The 17,883-nt window shown below is 40.1% G+C and overlaps 1 protein-coding gene across 3 annotated transcripts in view; it reads right to left on the reverse strand.

Annotated features, from left to right (window-relative positions):
- The window catches only part of PDE7B (phosphodiesterase 7B), a 339,677-nt gene that overhangs the window by 140,417 nt on the left and 181,377 nt on the right, over positions 1-17,883 (reverse strand). The window contains exon 1 of one of the 3 annotated variants that reach the window (XM_065931301.1): positions 15,219-15,756. The exons of the other annotated variants lie outside the window; for them this stretch is intronic. Coding sequence (XP_065787373.1) covers positions 15,219-15,456 — 238 coding nt within the window. The 5' untranslated portion in view covers positions 15,457-15,756. Of the gene's footprint in view, positions 1-15,218; positions 15,757-17,883 lie in introns of those variants that run through there. 3 annotated transcript variants of the gene reach the window in all.

Below are 17,883 nucleotides of genomic sequence, written 5' to 3' on the forward strand. Positions count from 1 at the left end.
AAGTCTGTAAAACTCCCTCATTGTGATGAACCTCTGTATAGCTGCATATCAAACTCCTAAAAAGGACATCCTCCATCATCATACAGGGAGTCCTCAGCAAAACTTGCTCCACATACTCAAAGCCAGGAACAAATTTTTTCAATGAATGCTGTAATCATACTCTTTCCCCTTTCACCCTGCCTGCTAGGAAATTCAAATCTCAGTTTTGCTCAATCACTTTGTATAATTATTCTCCTTCCCTCCTACTTTACTATATGGTTTTTGTCTTTTATCCAGACAGGATGCTTTGTATACTTATGGCTTATTATGACCTTCTCAGAAGCTTACAAATCTTTTTAGAATTAGATGCCGTATAAATAAGTTCTTCTCAGCATTTTTTATTTTAAATTTACATGTTATTGCAATATTTATTTAAATCTTGATTTAATCTCTTACCTCATCCTCTGAACAGTTCATACATGTGCCTTTGCTTATGACCTAATGGTTGAATTCCATAGTTTTGGTTCTGAAGTTTTAAAAACTTTTCATAGGGGAATATATTCCGTGTGTTGTGTATATCTAACCAATCCATAAATAATTTGTTGTTGTGGAATGGAGGTGGTGATGCCCAAAGACAAGTGATAATAATGATGATTGGAGTCACTGAATACTTTGGTATATTTTGGGTGCGGTAATATATCTTTTAGCCTATTATCAAAGATATGTCGTAGCCATAGCTTAGTTGTCAAGATTGGGAAAGTTAAACTTTAGGGAGCAAACTCCTTCTGAGACAAACCAGAGTTAGTTTCTACATCTTATTAACAGTCAGCTTCATCCGAGATTTATAATGCCCTGAGCAAGCTGAATTGGCTATAGGACCAATTTAGAAGCTCTGTGTAATGTCTTTGAATACCTTAATGTTGACATTAATCCATAATGCACAATTTCAGGATATGCTTCTTGTGGGGAAGAGAGGAGGGCAGGGCAAAACAACAATGAGAGAGTTCAAAAGGGTGGAAGATGCACTCGGGGTATTTGGATTGGCACTGCGGCGCTCGCGGATGCTTGTGATTGCTTATCTGACTTATCTAAACTGCTGACGTCAAAAGAATTAGGCTAGAAATCTTATGATTACAGCTTTTCTTGTGATCTTTTCTGGTATTTCCTGTTTCCTGTCAGGCCAAATATACTTCGAGAGAGGGTTATTTTGTGGCATCTCACCGTTTCTGCCTCAGCGAGAGCCCGAGGTACGGGGTGCATGAAGTACAAATAATTAAGAACAACATCAGAAAACTCTGTCCGCCGCCACCTCCCTCATAGTCACTGACATTTCTTTTTAAACATCAAAAAGTTTCTGTAATGATTCAGAGTTGGGTCTTATTTTTAACGGAACAAGGTCTATTGTTCATTAAAAAGAAGAAGCCACTTCAATTATGTTTCTATTACCTTATTTGGGTGGTAACCAGCAAGCAGGCTGTGAATGGTACAATTCAAGCAGCCAAGAAGGCTTCAGAGAGAAAGGAGAGAGTTTCAGAGGAAAAAGGAGGAAAAATGACCACAAAAGGCTACACTCTTCCTTTGCAAACATAAACACCTTATAGAAGAAAGCAAGAAAAAAAAAATGGATGGTTAAGGATGAGCTTCATCAAATCTCGCCTAAATGTAGCTAAATCTTCAACTTGCTTTCTGAACTCCACACTGATGTTTGCAAATAGAACCTGAGGGATCAAGAGGTTAATCCTCAATGGTTTATGGGCAAATGTACTACAGACCTAAACTACCAACAGCCACATGCACTGGCTCTGTCTGGCCCACCATTCCCCCACCCTGAAATTCTGTCTCCAAGTGACACGCGGAAATAAGCAGAACAGGGTCACAGACATATTTCATTTATGATGGTTTTAGCAACCAGCAACTACCATCTCTATTTATCTTACATGTAACTTCCTTTAACCTCACCATCCTGTTTAAATTCTCACCTCTAACATTCTTTTCTGGTGAACAACTGCCCTTTTAGTGCACTGCAGACACTCTAGATGGGGAAATTCACAAAGAGAGGGCTTGGGACTTGCCCACAACAATTTATAGTTGAAAACAAGAAAGATACCTGTATACATACACACCTAAGTAAGCAGTTATTGGTACATCTATAATTCTCGCTTGTGTTTAAGATGGACAACACATACTTACAGAATGCAGGCACAGAGATACTGGCATTTGGGATGAAAAGGATAGAAAATTAGATTTAGAGAGATTATCATGTAGAGAGGTATTTTTGGAGTTGAGAGATAAAGTTTGCACCATGGCAGAAAGCATGGCTGAGTCAACAGCATGGCTGCACATCAAGGAACCACGAATTGTTTCCAAGTATATTGTGTAACCTCTAAGTACGTCAAACTTTCTTACCTAAGAAAATGCAGCGGTTTAGCTAGATGATCTTAAAGGCACTTTCTATTATACAGTGCAAAGAATTCTCTACTTTCCCCTTCGCATTTTTCAGTAGTTCTACAAAAGTTCAGATTTCTTGTTCATGTGCACTCTGGTCCTTTTGATATCATGTCTTCATTTTTTTCCCCCCACTACTCTTTACGCCAAACATCAGAGCAAGTTAACTTGACTGATCTTCATTTCTCAACAATTTCTTGTGCTTTTCTGCTTCTGTACCTACATTCATATTAATTCCTTCACCAAGAAAGTCACCTTGTCACATCTTGTTGAGATCTTAACTATTTTAAAGACATAGCTATCATGACCAGTCCACACAGAGCCTTTTCACTACAGAGATGGGTGAGTTAATGTCCAGTCCTCATGGAATATCTGTCACACTCTTTTGTATTTGAGTAAGTAATTCTGTCTAACTCAATACATTATAAGCTACATAAGAACTGAGTTTTTCTTATACATTTTCTCATTCGTCCTGTGACACATAGCCTTGAAAAAGTTGTTTGCTTAAAAAAATCACGGCAGCCTGAAGACAGGAAGAAGCATAACTTGGCAAAGTAAGAGAGGTTGAGTGCTCTGAGATTGGGAGGATACATTGTGTCAGGTTTTGAATTTGGGAAGAAGATGAGCATGATTTTGAAAGGGAGGTCTGGGTAAAAGAACATCAGGGATAAAATTCTTCAGGACAGGGAGGTATCAGGTGGTAAAGGGTGTTGGCTTGATGATTTGTGTCTTATTTCTCGTAAGATGCTATAGCACTTGGGAAAGTTGGTTTGTAAGCTAAAGAAAAATATTTACCATCTCAAAATTTTCAATGAACATCAAACTGATGGTTAGAAATTCATTGGTAATTGGTAAATTGGTAAATTCATTGGTAATTTATTGGACTTACCCAAGTCCAGCTCTCCACCAGCCTCTGTTGCTAGAGTGACCTTTCTAAAATGTAAAATTTATCACTTCTCACTAAAATTATTTGAAATCTTCTCATTGCCTGGAGGAAACATTCCTTAGAAAGGCAGATTAAGCCCTTGGTAACCTGCCCCCAAGTATGCCTTTCTAGTCTCATTCTTAGAAGTATTTCTCATCTTCCTGAAATACTCATATCTCACGACTTGGCATTGCCAGAATTCCCTGAATTTTGTTATACTATTTCTTTTTTCTGAAATGTCCTCCATTTCTTCTTCATTTGGAGAAATGTAACTTACTTTGAATGGTACCTCAAAATAACCTCCCCTCTGAAGACTGATTTACCACCCAGAATTCAGACAGAGTTAATCACTCTCTTGTGTGTTGGAACTGACTTTGTGTAGGTATGTGTGTGTGCTCAGCTGCTTCAGTGGTGTCTGACTCTTTGTGACCCCATGGACCACAGCCTGCCAAGCTCTCTGTCCATGGGATCTTTCTGGCAAGAATACTGGGCGGGGGCGGGGGAGGGGGTTGTCATGCCCTCTTCCAGGGAATCTTTCCAACCCAGGAATCAAACCCATATCTCCTGTGTCTCCTATATTGCAGGTGGATTCTTTACCACTGAGCCACTGAGGAAGCCCAGCGTAGGTACCTCCAGTTTAACATATGTCACCTACTTAGCTTGCTCTATCTGTCTATGTCTGTGCATCTATTCATCTATTCATCCATTTACCTCAACTTTCTCGGTTCATGAATTTTTATTTTTTAAGGAACCAAGACTGGCACATGATAATCACTTAAAAAAAAAAACAACAGAACTTAGTTGAATCAATAGACTTGGTCCTTCTTCAGTGTTTCTACAGAGTATTATCTCTACTATATCTTAAAACATATGGCATTCTACCTCAATATCAGTTTGTTTATAGACCTGTATTTTCTAATAGGTTGTATCTCATTTCATTCTGCTTTCCTCTCAGGGACAGTAACAATGCTGTGGACTGAGTAGACACTCAGAAGATAGCTGTTCAATTAAATAATTGAATAAATCTAGAAATTTGTATCACTTACTTCCCTTTCTGAGTATCTTGAATAAACAACCAGTAAATATAGGTCTCAATTTCTTCTATTTCTAAATGGGGAATACATTCCCATTCAACTGATGCTTATTGTATTGTAGAATAAGCTAACTACTTGTACATCATATTAAAACATCATTTTCCATTCTGTGACCTCCTAGAATGTTTCTAATTATTTTTGGAGTGTTCGAAATATTTTCAAAAATGTTTTCAATGCCAGATTTGTTTTTGGCCAATTTTATCTGTTCACATTGTAGGTGTATGCATCACCACATCAAATAATAGGGCATTTAGGATTTAGGAGGGTAGAAATCACCTGCTTTAGAGTTTATAAGTCCAGTGAATTCACAGTTCTTGATTTTATATACTGATTTAATTGACAAGGAAATATTTTCTTTTGTTCTATTGTAGAATTAAGTACTACTCCAAGGAAAACATCACAGAACTCAACTACTATTCAAATGAGAAAATGAGGGCACAAAAAAATGTATCTCAACCTCAACTGAGATATAGAGAGGGCAGAGAAGGAGAAGCAGCATCAGCTACCATGGAGGAGGTAATAATGGTTCCTGTTACAACAATGGAAAAAATAAGGACCCCTCTTATAATATGTAGCCATCCTGCTCTTCATACCAATACACTTCTCCCAGTGCCCTCCAACCTAATCTTCTTCCTAGAGGCGAGGTGCAGAGAAAGGAGAAAAAGAACTCTCAGAAATTTCCAATTAGCACATTCAAGCAGTGATAATGTATCAGACCTGAGCCAAGTACAATGCGTGTATGATTATGACAACAATTTCAATTTGCATTAGATATAAAACTTCAGCTTTCAACGGGGAACCTGATCAGAAAAGTGTGACTTGTAGGCGTCCTGTTTCACGCATTATGATCATTCAGTTGAACCTTTCTGTGTCAGAATCCTGAGATGGTTGCTGAAATGCACGAGCATATTTCAAGAGAAAGAGGGAATAGAAAGGGGAGAATGATCGGACTCAGCACATGCATGGGAATGTAACCAAAATAAATAATATTGAGCAGGCAGTTCTCAAGCACAGGGCGCAGTACACACTGGCACACCAGTGCATAACGGAGATCACTTTTGGAAACAGATTCATGTGATTCTTCTTTTGCACGCTCTTATGTGTATCTTCCCCATCCACCTTACCAGAGGCATCCACTGGGTATGGTTAGAAATACCGTAGCAAGAAGGAAAAGAGAAAGAAGGAGTCACTATTCATCATTTCATCAGAGTAAGGCTTTTTGTTTTATTTGTGTGTGTGTGTGTGTGTGTGTGTGTGTGGCAGAACAATGATCTTAAGAATCGGCTTTTGTGAAAAGATAAAGGCACTCTCATTTATCAGATCTCACTAACGCTGTAGGCTGTGGATATGGTTTCTTGTCCCTTCAACACTGAAGCTTCGTCCTCTTGGGAAAGGTACTATGACACAGGGTTAGGCCATCTGTTCCTGACACGCTGGAGGCCTGTAGGGAGGAGAATCAGATAGAGCCCAGTGGTCAGATGGACATGGTTCCCTGTCTCAGACTGCCGCTTTGCCTTGCGTGTGGCTGAAACCCTCAGATAAGCGCGTGAGAACCTGAGACCCAGCCATCAGAGAGCGCCCTGGAGAGGAGCAAGAGGAGGGAAGTATTTACCCAAGAGAAGTCACTTCATCCCGAAGAAACTGGCCACCACCTTGCTAACTAGTTCAAATTTTCTTACCCCTCATTAGGGTGGGTTCAAGAGGAAGATTTCATTAGGGAATGAAAAGAAACCGGGTACATTTATTTTACCTTTGAATGTGGAAATTTGAGATCCCTGTGACAAATGTTTTTAACAGTGACTGCTTTCCTCTTTATTTCTGTATGTGTTTTTGATTATGCTTCTTAGGTTTAGCTACTTCCCTGGTGGCTCAGATGGTAAAGAACCTGCCTGCAATGCGGGAGACCCATGTTTGATCCCTGGGTTGGGAAGATCCCCCGGAGGAGGGAATGGCAACCCACTCCAGTATTCTTGCCTGGAGAATTCCATGGACAGAGGAAGCTGGCTGGCTACAGTCCATGGAGTCACGATGAGTTGGACGCAACTGGGCGATCGACACTTTCTTATACTTGGATCCAATTTTTATGCAGTGACCTCATCTTTCTTCCTTCTCCTTGGTGTCCTATGCTTGGCTCTACCTGTCCCCTTCTCTTTTCATTATCAGTCATTTTCTTCAGCAAATTCTAATTTTTGAATGAATTTTTTTGTCAGAGATCCTCTAAATGAGTATGTTTTGGAGTTTTATGAAACATTCATCAAGTCTATAGATTTCTGTGAGATATTAATATTTGTGTGCCATGCCCCCTCCCCCCCCAAAAAAAGATGAAGAAGGAACTAAAAAAGAGAATCTTGTGTTTTGGCTTTAATTCCAGAGGTTGAGGAACATTTGGGGATTCAATGGGAAAACATCTAATGATTACATTATATGTCTTATTACCCTTGATTATTTAATTTTCTTTTTCAACCCTTTGACCAAAGATCTGCATTCATTCCCATTATAACTCTCACCTTGATTTTATTTTACAATTTCTTGGCTTTTCCACCTTCCAATTTCTACCACCAGGTACATGCAATAGCATGCTACTCAATCTCTTTCAAAATTTATCTTTTTATCTCCAGGGATTTTGTTTTCTGGAATAGGCTTGGTCCCTTGGACTCACTTTTAAGACCATATACAACTAAACCCTGCTTTGTCTTGTCAATTATGCTTTTCAATTGCACACAAGACTGACTTTTAGGTTTTATCCTGTTCCTAATGATAAAGATAGTAACCTATAGGTTTTTCTATAGTAATAGAAGTCTTCTCTCACAGTCGGTAAAGACTCTGACTGCAATGCAGGAGATCTGGGCTCCATCCCTGGGTTGGGAAGATCCCTAGAGAAGGAAATGGCAGCCGACTCCAGTATTCTTGCCTGGAGAATCCCATGGACAGAGGAGCCTGGCGGGGTACAGTCTGTGGGGCCACAAGAATCGGACGTGAATGAGTGACTAAGGACACGCAGTCATAACAAAATGCTCAGGACAGGGGCTCATTGTATAATTTATAAAATATCATGCCATATGTATTGCTTTAGGTGAGAAGTACTCTGAAGCAAGGGTCTCTGATAAGTTTGCAGTTTGAGGAAATTTGAGACAAGTACACAGATACAAATCCAAACTTTTGGAGTGTCCTCTTAATATTTTAGGGCTTCCCCAGTGGCTCAGCAGTAAAAGAATCCACCTGAAATGCAGGAGACATAGGAGACACAGGTTTGATCTCTGAGTCAGGATGATCCCATGGATGAGGAAATGGCAACCCTCTCCAGCAGGCTCACCTGGGAAAATCCATCAGAGGAGCCTGGCAGGCTACAGTCCATGGGGTCACAATGCAAAGAATCCAATGCAACTGAGCACACACACAAAGAGATTAAAGTCAATTCTAAATACAAATACATGGAAAGGCAGAGAGACATAAGCAGAAAAACAAAGAACAAGGTCTACATTGTGAGTACATCCAGGCTAGTGCACTGTGTTAAATCACAAGTACTTTGAGCTTTGCTCTGTATCATATTTTTCATATGGTGATATGTACCTACCATGTACTTTGAAGTGTATTGATAATTAAAGAGAGAAAATAATCACATAATAGAAGACAGCACACACTTCACAGCTACTTCTGTGAATTGAAAAATAACTTGGAGCTTTCGGTCTTTTAATAATAATGTTTCTAATGTTTTCCTTTTAGAAATTAGATACAAACGTCAATGCTTTGCTGTCCAGTGAAACCAGCCTTGTTTTAAAAAAGAAGGAGAGAGAGAAAAGAAAAAGGAAGCTGTTTCTAGGCAAAGAGCAGAGGACGTGGGAATAACATCCTCCATTCAGCTTCATCCCCTCAAAAGCTCATTTGTAGAACCGGGTAAACACACACCTTCCGCATCTATTTTTGAAATTACGTTGAGGAATATACGGAGTGTTATCTGTAAAAGAAGCAACTTTTGAAACTTTAGTTGATGTAAAATGTTCGAAGATTCATGAACAGAGTAATTATTTTAAAAGTATATAAAAGCAGGCATAATTCACATGCATTTACTCTAAAATTTGATAATTATCAGTACATGACAACTCCTCTATATGAAGAGAGAACTGTCTCCTATGAGTTCTGCACATACTTGATAACTTTTTAATGGTTTTGAAATTCACTCTTGTGTATTCTTTTCTTTTCCTTTAAAAGCTGTAATGACTAATCCTGATCTTCTGCCAGAACATAAGTTTAAAAATAATTCCATTAAAAGGAAGAGCTGGAATTCATATTTCTTAAGTAATCTGTGCCTAGAAAAAAAGTTCATTCATGCATTTAATGGCAACTTGTAAGCTATTTTATTCCTTCTGATAATTTTCCTTTTTTTCACTTATCAAAGTGTATTGAGCAGCTGACATGTGAAAGATGCTAGGGAGAACACAAAGAAAATAGAATGTTCTCCAGATTCTCAAAAAGCTGAAAATCTAGGAGGGGAGGAAGAAAATGCATATTAATTATAATAAAATAAAGAAGTGATTTGCCTGTGAAATAAATACAAAGGAAGTTCAGTAAGACTTCAGAAGCGAAATGCACACTTCCTCAGGGGCCTCAAGAGAGACTTTGTGGAGGGTATGACACATGAGTGTGGTCCTCAGTGATGACAGGAATTGGGGATACGGAGGCAAGTAAAGTAATTTTAGGTATTTGCGATGATAAGCAGAAAGCAAGTTGGAGGTTGTGGGATGTTTGTCCTGTCACAGTGGAATACAAGGGCTTAGAGGGCAATAATGACAAATAAGGTGGGGAAAGTGAACTAGTTTCAGAGAGTGGAGAGCTTTGGATGCAGAATAATAGAATTTGGGTTATCTTCATAGGCAATGGAAAATCACTGAATGATTTTGAAAGGGGGCTGTATTCTGATTTTTCTTTTGATGTTATTTATCTAAATGACGGAGGACAAAGAAGGGGTGCAAAGACAGTACTGGCGTTTGAGGCTATTGGAAGATAATAGACCAAACTACCTGAGGTTTAGCTCAGGGTCATGTAATGGAAAGAAAACAATGGATATAAGTTGTTGAGGAAATAGCAGCAATATCAATAATTATGATAGTGAACACTTATTGAGAATGGGGTAGGATATAGGCTCTTATTTTAAGATACTTTTTAATATCATCTCATTTAATCCTCACCTTTTGCAGAGGTTGCTGTTTTAACTCCCTTTTTTAAAGGAGGGGAAATGGAGATGCAGAAAAGTGAAGTAATTTGTACAGTTTACACAGTTCACAACAGAGAGGCAGGTCTTAAACATTTAAAAATCTCAATACTACAACAACACCCTGGTATGCTTAACTTATTTTATGGACTTGGAGCCAAGTGGACTTGGAGAGGTGAAGGGAGAAGTTTTGAAGCTGGGTTTTTTCAGGTGTGATGCCACTTATGAAAACTAGGAAGTCAGATGAAGAACAGGGTTAGTTCAAAGTGAGGTGATGTGTCCCAGTTTTCATTCAATTTTGCATTCACATTTAAAGACTGGATTGACTTGTCAGTGATTATTATGCAGTAGCTGCAGATTGAGCGGTCTTCCCTGGTGGCTCAGTGGTAAAGAATCTGCCTGCCAATGCAGGAGATGTGGATTTGATCTGTGGGTTGCGAAGATTCCCTGGAAAAGAAAATGGCCACCCACTCCAGAATTCTTGCCTGGTAAAGCCCACGGACAGAGGAGCCTGATGGGCTACCATCCCTGGGGTTGCAAAGGATTCAGACATGACTTAGCGACTAAGCAACAACAGCAGATTGAGAGGAGGCTGATGTCTACAAGAACACAGAAAAATGTTATGGATTAATGTCAAGTTATCTACTGTTAAGACCAATTGATTCTTTGATCAAAGCAATTTGTCCTGCTGTGAATGAAATCATTAATAATGAGGAGTATTTGAAAGTATGCTTGAATTTTTTCACTAGAGTTTTTAAATTCTACTGGCCAGTTTTTATAGCCAATACTTTGAGTTGACATAGAGGTTTAAACTAACAAATGCTTGTTTTCAAAGTGAAGTTCTAGATGGAATTCTGATTCATAAGTTCATAATTGTTCTTCTATTAAGTTTGATTGCTCCATGAATCTTTGGCACTTATCACAGTCCCTGGTGTATATTACAGTCTAATAAATGCTCCTGGTTTTATAATAATAAAAATTTCAGTCTTCAACATATTAAATGTATATCATGTGTGATACTTGAGATATTTAAAAATAGCCCCTTTGCCAATTTGAATTTTACTTTCTGGAATCAGTGAATTGTTTTTAGATATTTTCTCTTCTGAAGTCATTCGATTTTCAGGGCTCAGTATAAAGCAAATTTCTGATATTTTTATTCTCCCTGAAGACAGGACAAGTTACAAGGGCTATGGGGAAAATGAATGCTTTTTTCTTTTTGAGGGAGGTGTATGTTTTATATATTTCTGTAACCAAAGTTTATTGAAATGGAAACAAGCTTAATGAATAAGTAAAACATAATGTAAAATTTAGACCATAGATATCAAAATGAAAGGTAAGTTCCACAGCTACAGAGCTTGCAGTTATTTGGTTGAATTCTGAAATCAAATTATTTATTCAACTAAGACCAAGTCCTGCTAGGGGATGTCTAGTCTTAAGCTGCTGACTAGAATCACAATTAGAATAATATTTGCACTCACAGCATTTAAGAAACTGCTTATTTATTCTCTGTCCTTCTTACTTCTCCCCACTCCCCTCTTCTGGGCATGCTTTCACCAGCATGCTTGAAAGCTTACTTTCTACTGATAATAGATGGGCATCTCCCCCTGGGAATCTTCCCAGCACTGGAACCTTGACTTAAACCTAAGCCCACAAAATGAGTTTAAAAATGTAAAGGAGGCACAATTGTTTGACTTATTTTGCATGGTAATTTTATTTTTTCTGCGTGGACCAAGATTTACCTTACCTCCCGAGTCCACATGTTTGCTCATCAATATATAACCCATAAAACAATGTCTTGGTTTAAATTTAAATTACTCAGCTTGTGTCCTGATCACATTAGTTTTGTGGATTAGAGTTGGGCAGACTGAGACGGTCTGATTCTGACACAATGTGAGTCTGGACAAGTTGTTTATTCTCTAAATTCCTGTTTGTCCCGTTTGTGTTAACTAGACAATTAGGGCATCCTTCATTTGCTTCATAAAGGGAAAATGATGAGCATTAATAAGATTGAATACTTGGCTACAAGTTAGGGACCTGAGATAAAACTCCAAATCTGAGCATGCCGATACATTCCAGAGTCCCTCTCTGGGGCAAGAAGTGCCTCTGTCAATTGCCCAGCTCCTGGGGCCATGCCTAGAAGCACGCCCCAAGATGTGTGAAGCTGAGACTCTCTCTTTGTCCTATCAACCCCCATTCTCTCCCCCAACCTATTGCTTTTTTTTTTTTTTTTTTTTAAGATCGGTCTTCTGGACATGGGGATGGGGGTTGGAGGGTGGAGGGGAGTGGGAGGAAAGGAGAAGGTGGGACCAAATGAGACAGTAGCATTGATTTATATACATGACCATGTGTAAAATAGATAGCTAGTGGGAAGTTGCTATATAGCACAAAGAGCTTAGCTCACGGCTCTGTGATGACATAGAGGGAGGTGGGAGGGAGGCTTAAGAGGGAGGGGATAAATGTACATTGTAGTTGACTAAGGCTGATGGACAGCAGAAACATTAGCGAAGCAATTATACTCCAATTAAAAAAAAGTAAGAATGAGTACTTCTGTGCTATTTAACCTTTGGTCCTTTTCTGTTAAATAAAGACTTAAAAAACAAACAAAATCCATCCCATTGCTTAAAAGTTGCATTAGTCTCTAACAAAGATATTCCCATGTATGACCTCCTCTGTAGAACTTGCTTACTCTCTTCAGGAGACCTTGTTCCTCTCTGTCTTCCATCACTCACAGTTTAGTGTACTTCATCTTAAATATTTCTCATGAAAGCTTATGTATGCATTTATCTTTCCACAAATCCTTTTGTTTTCTCCCTGTATTACCTAAGCAAAATCTCAGAGCACTTTTCTATTTCACTTATGAAGCAAAGTTCCAGTCTTAACTAAGAAGTACAAGGACAAATAATGATGTCCCTCACTAAGCAAAAGAAAAGCCAGAACTTCTACTGTTAAATTCAGCTTACTAAGAAACGGTGACTTCAGTCTCTAAAGTTCTCTAGACTGTTGATGCTCTTCAGAATTCCTGCAGTTTCATGGTTTTTAGAAATGTAAACTTATTTATCTGTTATCACATGCAGTTGAAACACAGATAGAATGTTATGGTATTTAATTTTCCTGTTTTTTGTTACTAGCATGGCCAACGTTGTATACTAGAAATGCAATATGTGAAGTTCTTACAGGTAAAGAATGTGAAAGAGAGGGAATAGATACCTGTGGGGGAAGATTTAGGGGTGGGGGGTGGAGAGCAGAGAAGCCAGCGCAAAGAAAGGGATGTGTGAGCTGGATTTTGTAGGTTTAATGAAAATTTTCAGTTGCCTATGTCAAAAAGATATTCCGAGCATAAGGTAAGTCTCAGGTTCTGTGGAGGAACAGAGAGTTCCATTTGTCAAAGTATTTCTAAATTGTCTGAGGATTCTGAGGCTAGGGTCAGATCTGAGAGAGACAGAGGGAGAGCACGAGGTGTCTTGGTGTTTTTTGAAGAATCTTCTACTTAAACCCCATACACAACTTAAGCCCTTCTAAAAATAGAAAGATGCCAGGCTTTTGGAAATAATCTGCACGTGCTCCTGAGTCCCTCACCATCATGCTGGTGGAGTGAGACTGGCACAGAGCACTTGATGAGAGGAGGAAACACGGCCTCAGCAAGATGAGAGAACAAGCAAGACAATTTGGAAAGTGAAGCAACTCGCCTTTGGGGCTTCATCATATGGACTCATGCTGCATATATGGATGAAAAATGGCTTTCTGTCCATGTTAGAAACTGTGAGCCCCTCATCTCCTTGAGGCTGGGGAGGCAGGGAAGGAAGAGAAGGCAAACAGGCAGCTTTTGGGGAGGTGCTGAAATAGATCTTGCTTCCTGGCAGCCAGGATGAGGGTACCAGCAGAGGAGGGAGCAGCCTCCCTGGGAACCAGCATGGCCACTGATCTATATTCCACTGAGGGAGAGGTTAGGGGCTTGCGGGCACATTGAGACTCATTTAGCTCAACTTCACGACATCCAGGAAAAAAATGTAACTTTCAGTGATAAAAAGTTGTAGGGCTTTTGTTTTCTCTCTATAGTATTGCTTTTTCAGGAGTTAGATGCCCACTAGCACATAATATAAATAATAATATACACATATCTCTACAGACTAACATCTGTTAGGTTAAGTAGCTTTACCAAAGTTGTAATTTAAAATATGCATTTTAATCATTTGCTAGCCTGAAACAAACCAAGAGTGGTTAAAGTTGAAGTGTCATAGTTAAGTTTTCTGCCCAGGTGGGTTTTTCCATTTTTCTTAAACTCACATGAAATATGGGATGGCTTTAGTATTACCTCATTTTTCCTGACCAAGACCCATTTCCTTGGGCATCCATCTCCCAAATGCCACATAAACCTCAGTCTCATGGGTTTCCTTCTCTTTCCTAAGTATTCATTGTTTACTACAGACCAACACTTTTTGTTTTTTAATTCCTTTCAAATCTGTTTTCCTCTTGCCCAGAGCATTAGTTTTTAAAAATGTTCTCTTTAGATTATTAGGCAACTTAAAAAAAGTTTCTGCATAAATGATTAAAAACAAAATTAGCTGAGTTTTGATTTCCTAGTCTCTTTCCATGAGAAGAAGAGGTAATTTTTGGTATAGCTTTTCCATCTAGTTCCCCATCTCTCACCACCAATGGCATGTCAGGATTCCACGCATTGGGCTAGCCAAGACTTCAAATGCATAAACACATGCTCACATTCGTTCTAAAGTGAACCACCACTTTCCAAATAGCTACCAACATATTCCCTAAGGAAAAGCACACCCTGCATTTTTAGTTGACGGTGTTATCAGAGTCCCCTGGGATCCTCCAAAGGGATCCTAGATGTGTTTGTGGTGTGGTCCCCACTGTTAAAAATATAGCAAAGTTCTTCTCAACTGTCCCAAACACAGCACATTCTTATAACATGACAAAGCTCCTATGAATCATCATTTCCACATTTGTGAGTTGATTTTTCCTAATATCAATGGGGAAATTTGTATTATTGTCATTTGCCAAAGGGGAAATTGAGGCAAGGCAGTTTATTAATTTTCTCATGACATAAAAAATTTTCAGTTCAAACTCATTCCTGGGAACTGGAATACATGCTGTAAACCCATAGTTTATAATGAGAAAATATAGTTTACTTTGCAAAAAGCATTACAAAAAAGCAACCTAAGAAGAATATTCTCTCAGAGACAACCGGCTTATCAACAAGAAATTGCAGAGACAGGACAGACATTAAAAAGTGCCCAATTTCTTCCCTTCCTTATCAGGACTGAAGCTTAGGAAATTTCACTTAAGCCACGGGACAATCAAATGACAGCTTAAGCCCAGATCCCAGATTTCTTGATTTTCCACTATTCAGGCTCCTCTGCCACATCACTCTTAATTTTAAGATGCATTTCAATAAAAGAGCAAACATTCATTAATCACAACCCTCGGGCCCTATGCGGTACAGTTTGCCTTCCTTCCTTTTCCCATTTTTATATTTTGGGCTCTCCAAGGAAGGGACTTGAAAGTCCTCAGACTTGGCCCTGGTACCTCTCACACCTCCCAGTCCGTTTACCTGGAATGCTGTGGAGAGCATCTTCATTCTCCAGAATGCCTCTCTGTTTGGTCGCCTGCAGCTCACTTTTGGATTTCCAGACCAGCTTTACCATCCTGATCATCTCTGGCAAGTCCCAGGGCAGCGGCCCCTGCTGGCACCCCGGCCGGCTGCCCAGGGGGGCGGGCAGCTCACCTTCTGGGGCCGTCCACCTTCTGCCCAGCTCTGCCGAGTGGAAATAGCGCTCAAGCACAGGCATTCTGCCCTGGTCCCCAGAAGAGGAGGTCGGGCTGCTGCTGCTGCTGCTGCTGCCGCCGCCGCGGCGGCTGCTGCTACCAGAGGGGAAATTCTTCCCAGGCAGGGGAAGGCGAAGCCCCGGAAAATCCTCTCCAGCTTCGGAAAGGCAAGCCTCCTCCAGCCTGGCACAGCCCCCCTGTCCCTCCAGTCCCTCCACAACACTGACGGCGAGGGCGACTCACTTCCCAAGCTTTCTCACTGGTGAGAACGGTTCCTGTCCTTCCTTAGAGAGAGAAAGCATTTTCCCCCCCTTCTCTCCCAGGCACTGACTTCGCAGCACTTAATTAATCCCAGGCTACAGCTGGAACGACAGCAGAGAGGGGAATAAAAAAAAGCCACTGAGGTTTTAGCCTTTGCTTTTTATCTTCTTCCGATTTATTTGTTCTCAGTTCTGTCTTGGTGCTTGTCAAAGTTTGTCAAGTGGCTCGGTTAGCCCTTGAGGACTTCACGCCAAGAGGTGGGGGGCTCCTCTTTGCCAGCCTTTCAGAGGGGGTACTCCAGAGGCCAGTTACCTGAAGGGGGTCAGGTAAGGAGTCACCCTCATGGTGCAGGAAACCTAGAAGTTTCCCCAGCTCCAGCCCTCGAGGAGAAAACAGGGGAGGCTGAGCACCGGCAGGACCGATTCGCAGCTGCTCCTTTCTGGAAGGTCTGGCCGGGGGCCACCTTGCCGGTCCACCACAGTCTCCGCTGAGCTGGGGTTATTCGAAAGGCTCTTGGGTTGCTCCCCAGGACCACAGTCCACACACTCCCCTCCTCCATTGTCACTTGGTTCTCAGCAAACTTCACTGAAGTTTGGACTATTAGTCCAATCCCTTTGTAACCTCAGCTGCCCTTCGACTGGAAGGGAAATAACAGTGAATCACATTCCAGAGCTAACTTTGAAAGAAGTGACTTGGGGAAGCATCCAGATCCTCATGCAAACGTGCGGTGAGGGTGCAAAGTCTGGACACATGGCTTGGGATGGACTAATAATTTTAAAGCACATCCACTGGGGACATAAATAACAGCAAAAAGAGTGTCGAAGAATCGTTTTCCAGAGATAGAGCGCTCGGGACACGACATTTGGGCCACAAATGGCACCCCCCCCACCTAACAGTGGTTGAATTGAGGACAATCAGGGGCCACCTGTCTTGGATCCTGAGGTTCAGAGATGGAGGCGCTCAGCCTAGAAGTGAGAATTCGCACAGCAGAGGGGTTGTCCCCTGGAGCTAGTGTGAAAAGCCCTGACACAAATCAAAGTGAGGTGGTATTTTGCCAGCAAATTGGGTTGGTAGGAGCAATTTGAACTTGGACATTCACGTGGCTAACTCCTATTTTCTTGGGGAGGCCATTGTAACAATCCCATCTTTCCTTTTCATGTCTCAGCATTGCAAAGGGCTTTATTTTGCTTGGCATTTTATTTTGTTGATGTACAATCTGTTGCTCCTGTTCTGCTTTCCTTTTGGGGCTGTTTGATCACACAATCATTTGCTGTTTCTTTAGGAGAGAGAATAAGGACCAATGTAGGGTGTGTATTATTTTCATCTCCCTCACCTCGTGTTTTAAAAGTTGAAACTAGCAAAAGCTACTGTCATGTTGTTATTGTTATTATGATTATTCCTCTAAACCCATGGGTGAGAAGTTTAGTTTTCTACATTGAATTAAGTGGCTTTTCTTTTTTCTGGGTGGAAAAGTACGCTGGCAAACCTTTCGTAATGGGTGAAGAAAGGTCAACATCTTTGAGGACAAGAAACAACAATAAAACACATTTAGGACACTGCTGCTTGTGAGTTTCATGATTAAAATATTGACCAAGCAGCTCTTTCTACAACAACCAGATATTCATACAACCCCAGTTAGGAAATAATCAATGACCCACTTATGAGAAAGATGGGCCTTTTTAAACTTCCCTCTTTGTTAAGAGATGAAGGGATTTAAGCCTCAGTCTGACAGTTCTACCACTTTTGACAGCCCTCCCAGTTCTTATCTTACCCTTCTATCAGGTTGGGGGCATTCGAGCTCTCCACAATTGAGACAATTTTATTTAATAAGCACATGTAGGCTGCTATCCTCTATTAGCATATTTCCTGAATAGTGTCTTATACTCACTCCTCAGTCACAAACTTCCTTGACATAACAACCGAAGAGTTTCCTAAGTGTTTGACTATTTTTATTTTTGTTCAGTTATTTTGTAATAGTACTTAGCATCAGGATATCCTGACCCTTGGAACAAAGGGGTTAAGAACAAAGAAAACAAATATATGATATAATATGTTACATACACTAATGTATTAAGAATATAACTCTTCATTGCACATTCCTTTAAGAAGGACTTTAAAAAAAATCCTAGGATATAAGTTTCCACTGTATTCTCGATATAATTTTACATATTTCCATGTAAAAATACCTT

Source organism: Muntiacus reevesi, chromosome 3, assembly GCF_963930625.1.
Source record: "Muntiacus reevesi chromosome 3, mMunRee1.1, whole genome shotgun sequence".
NCBI lineage: Eukaryota > Metazoa > Chordata > Mammalia > Artiodactyla > Cervidae > Muntiacus > Muntiacus reevesi.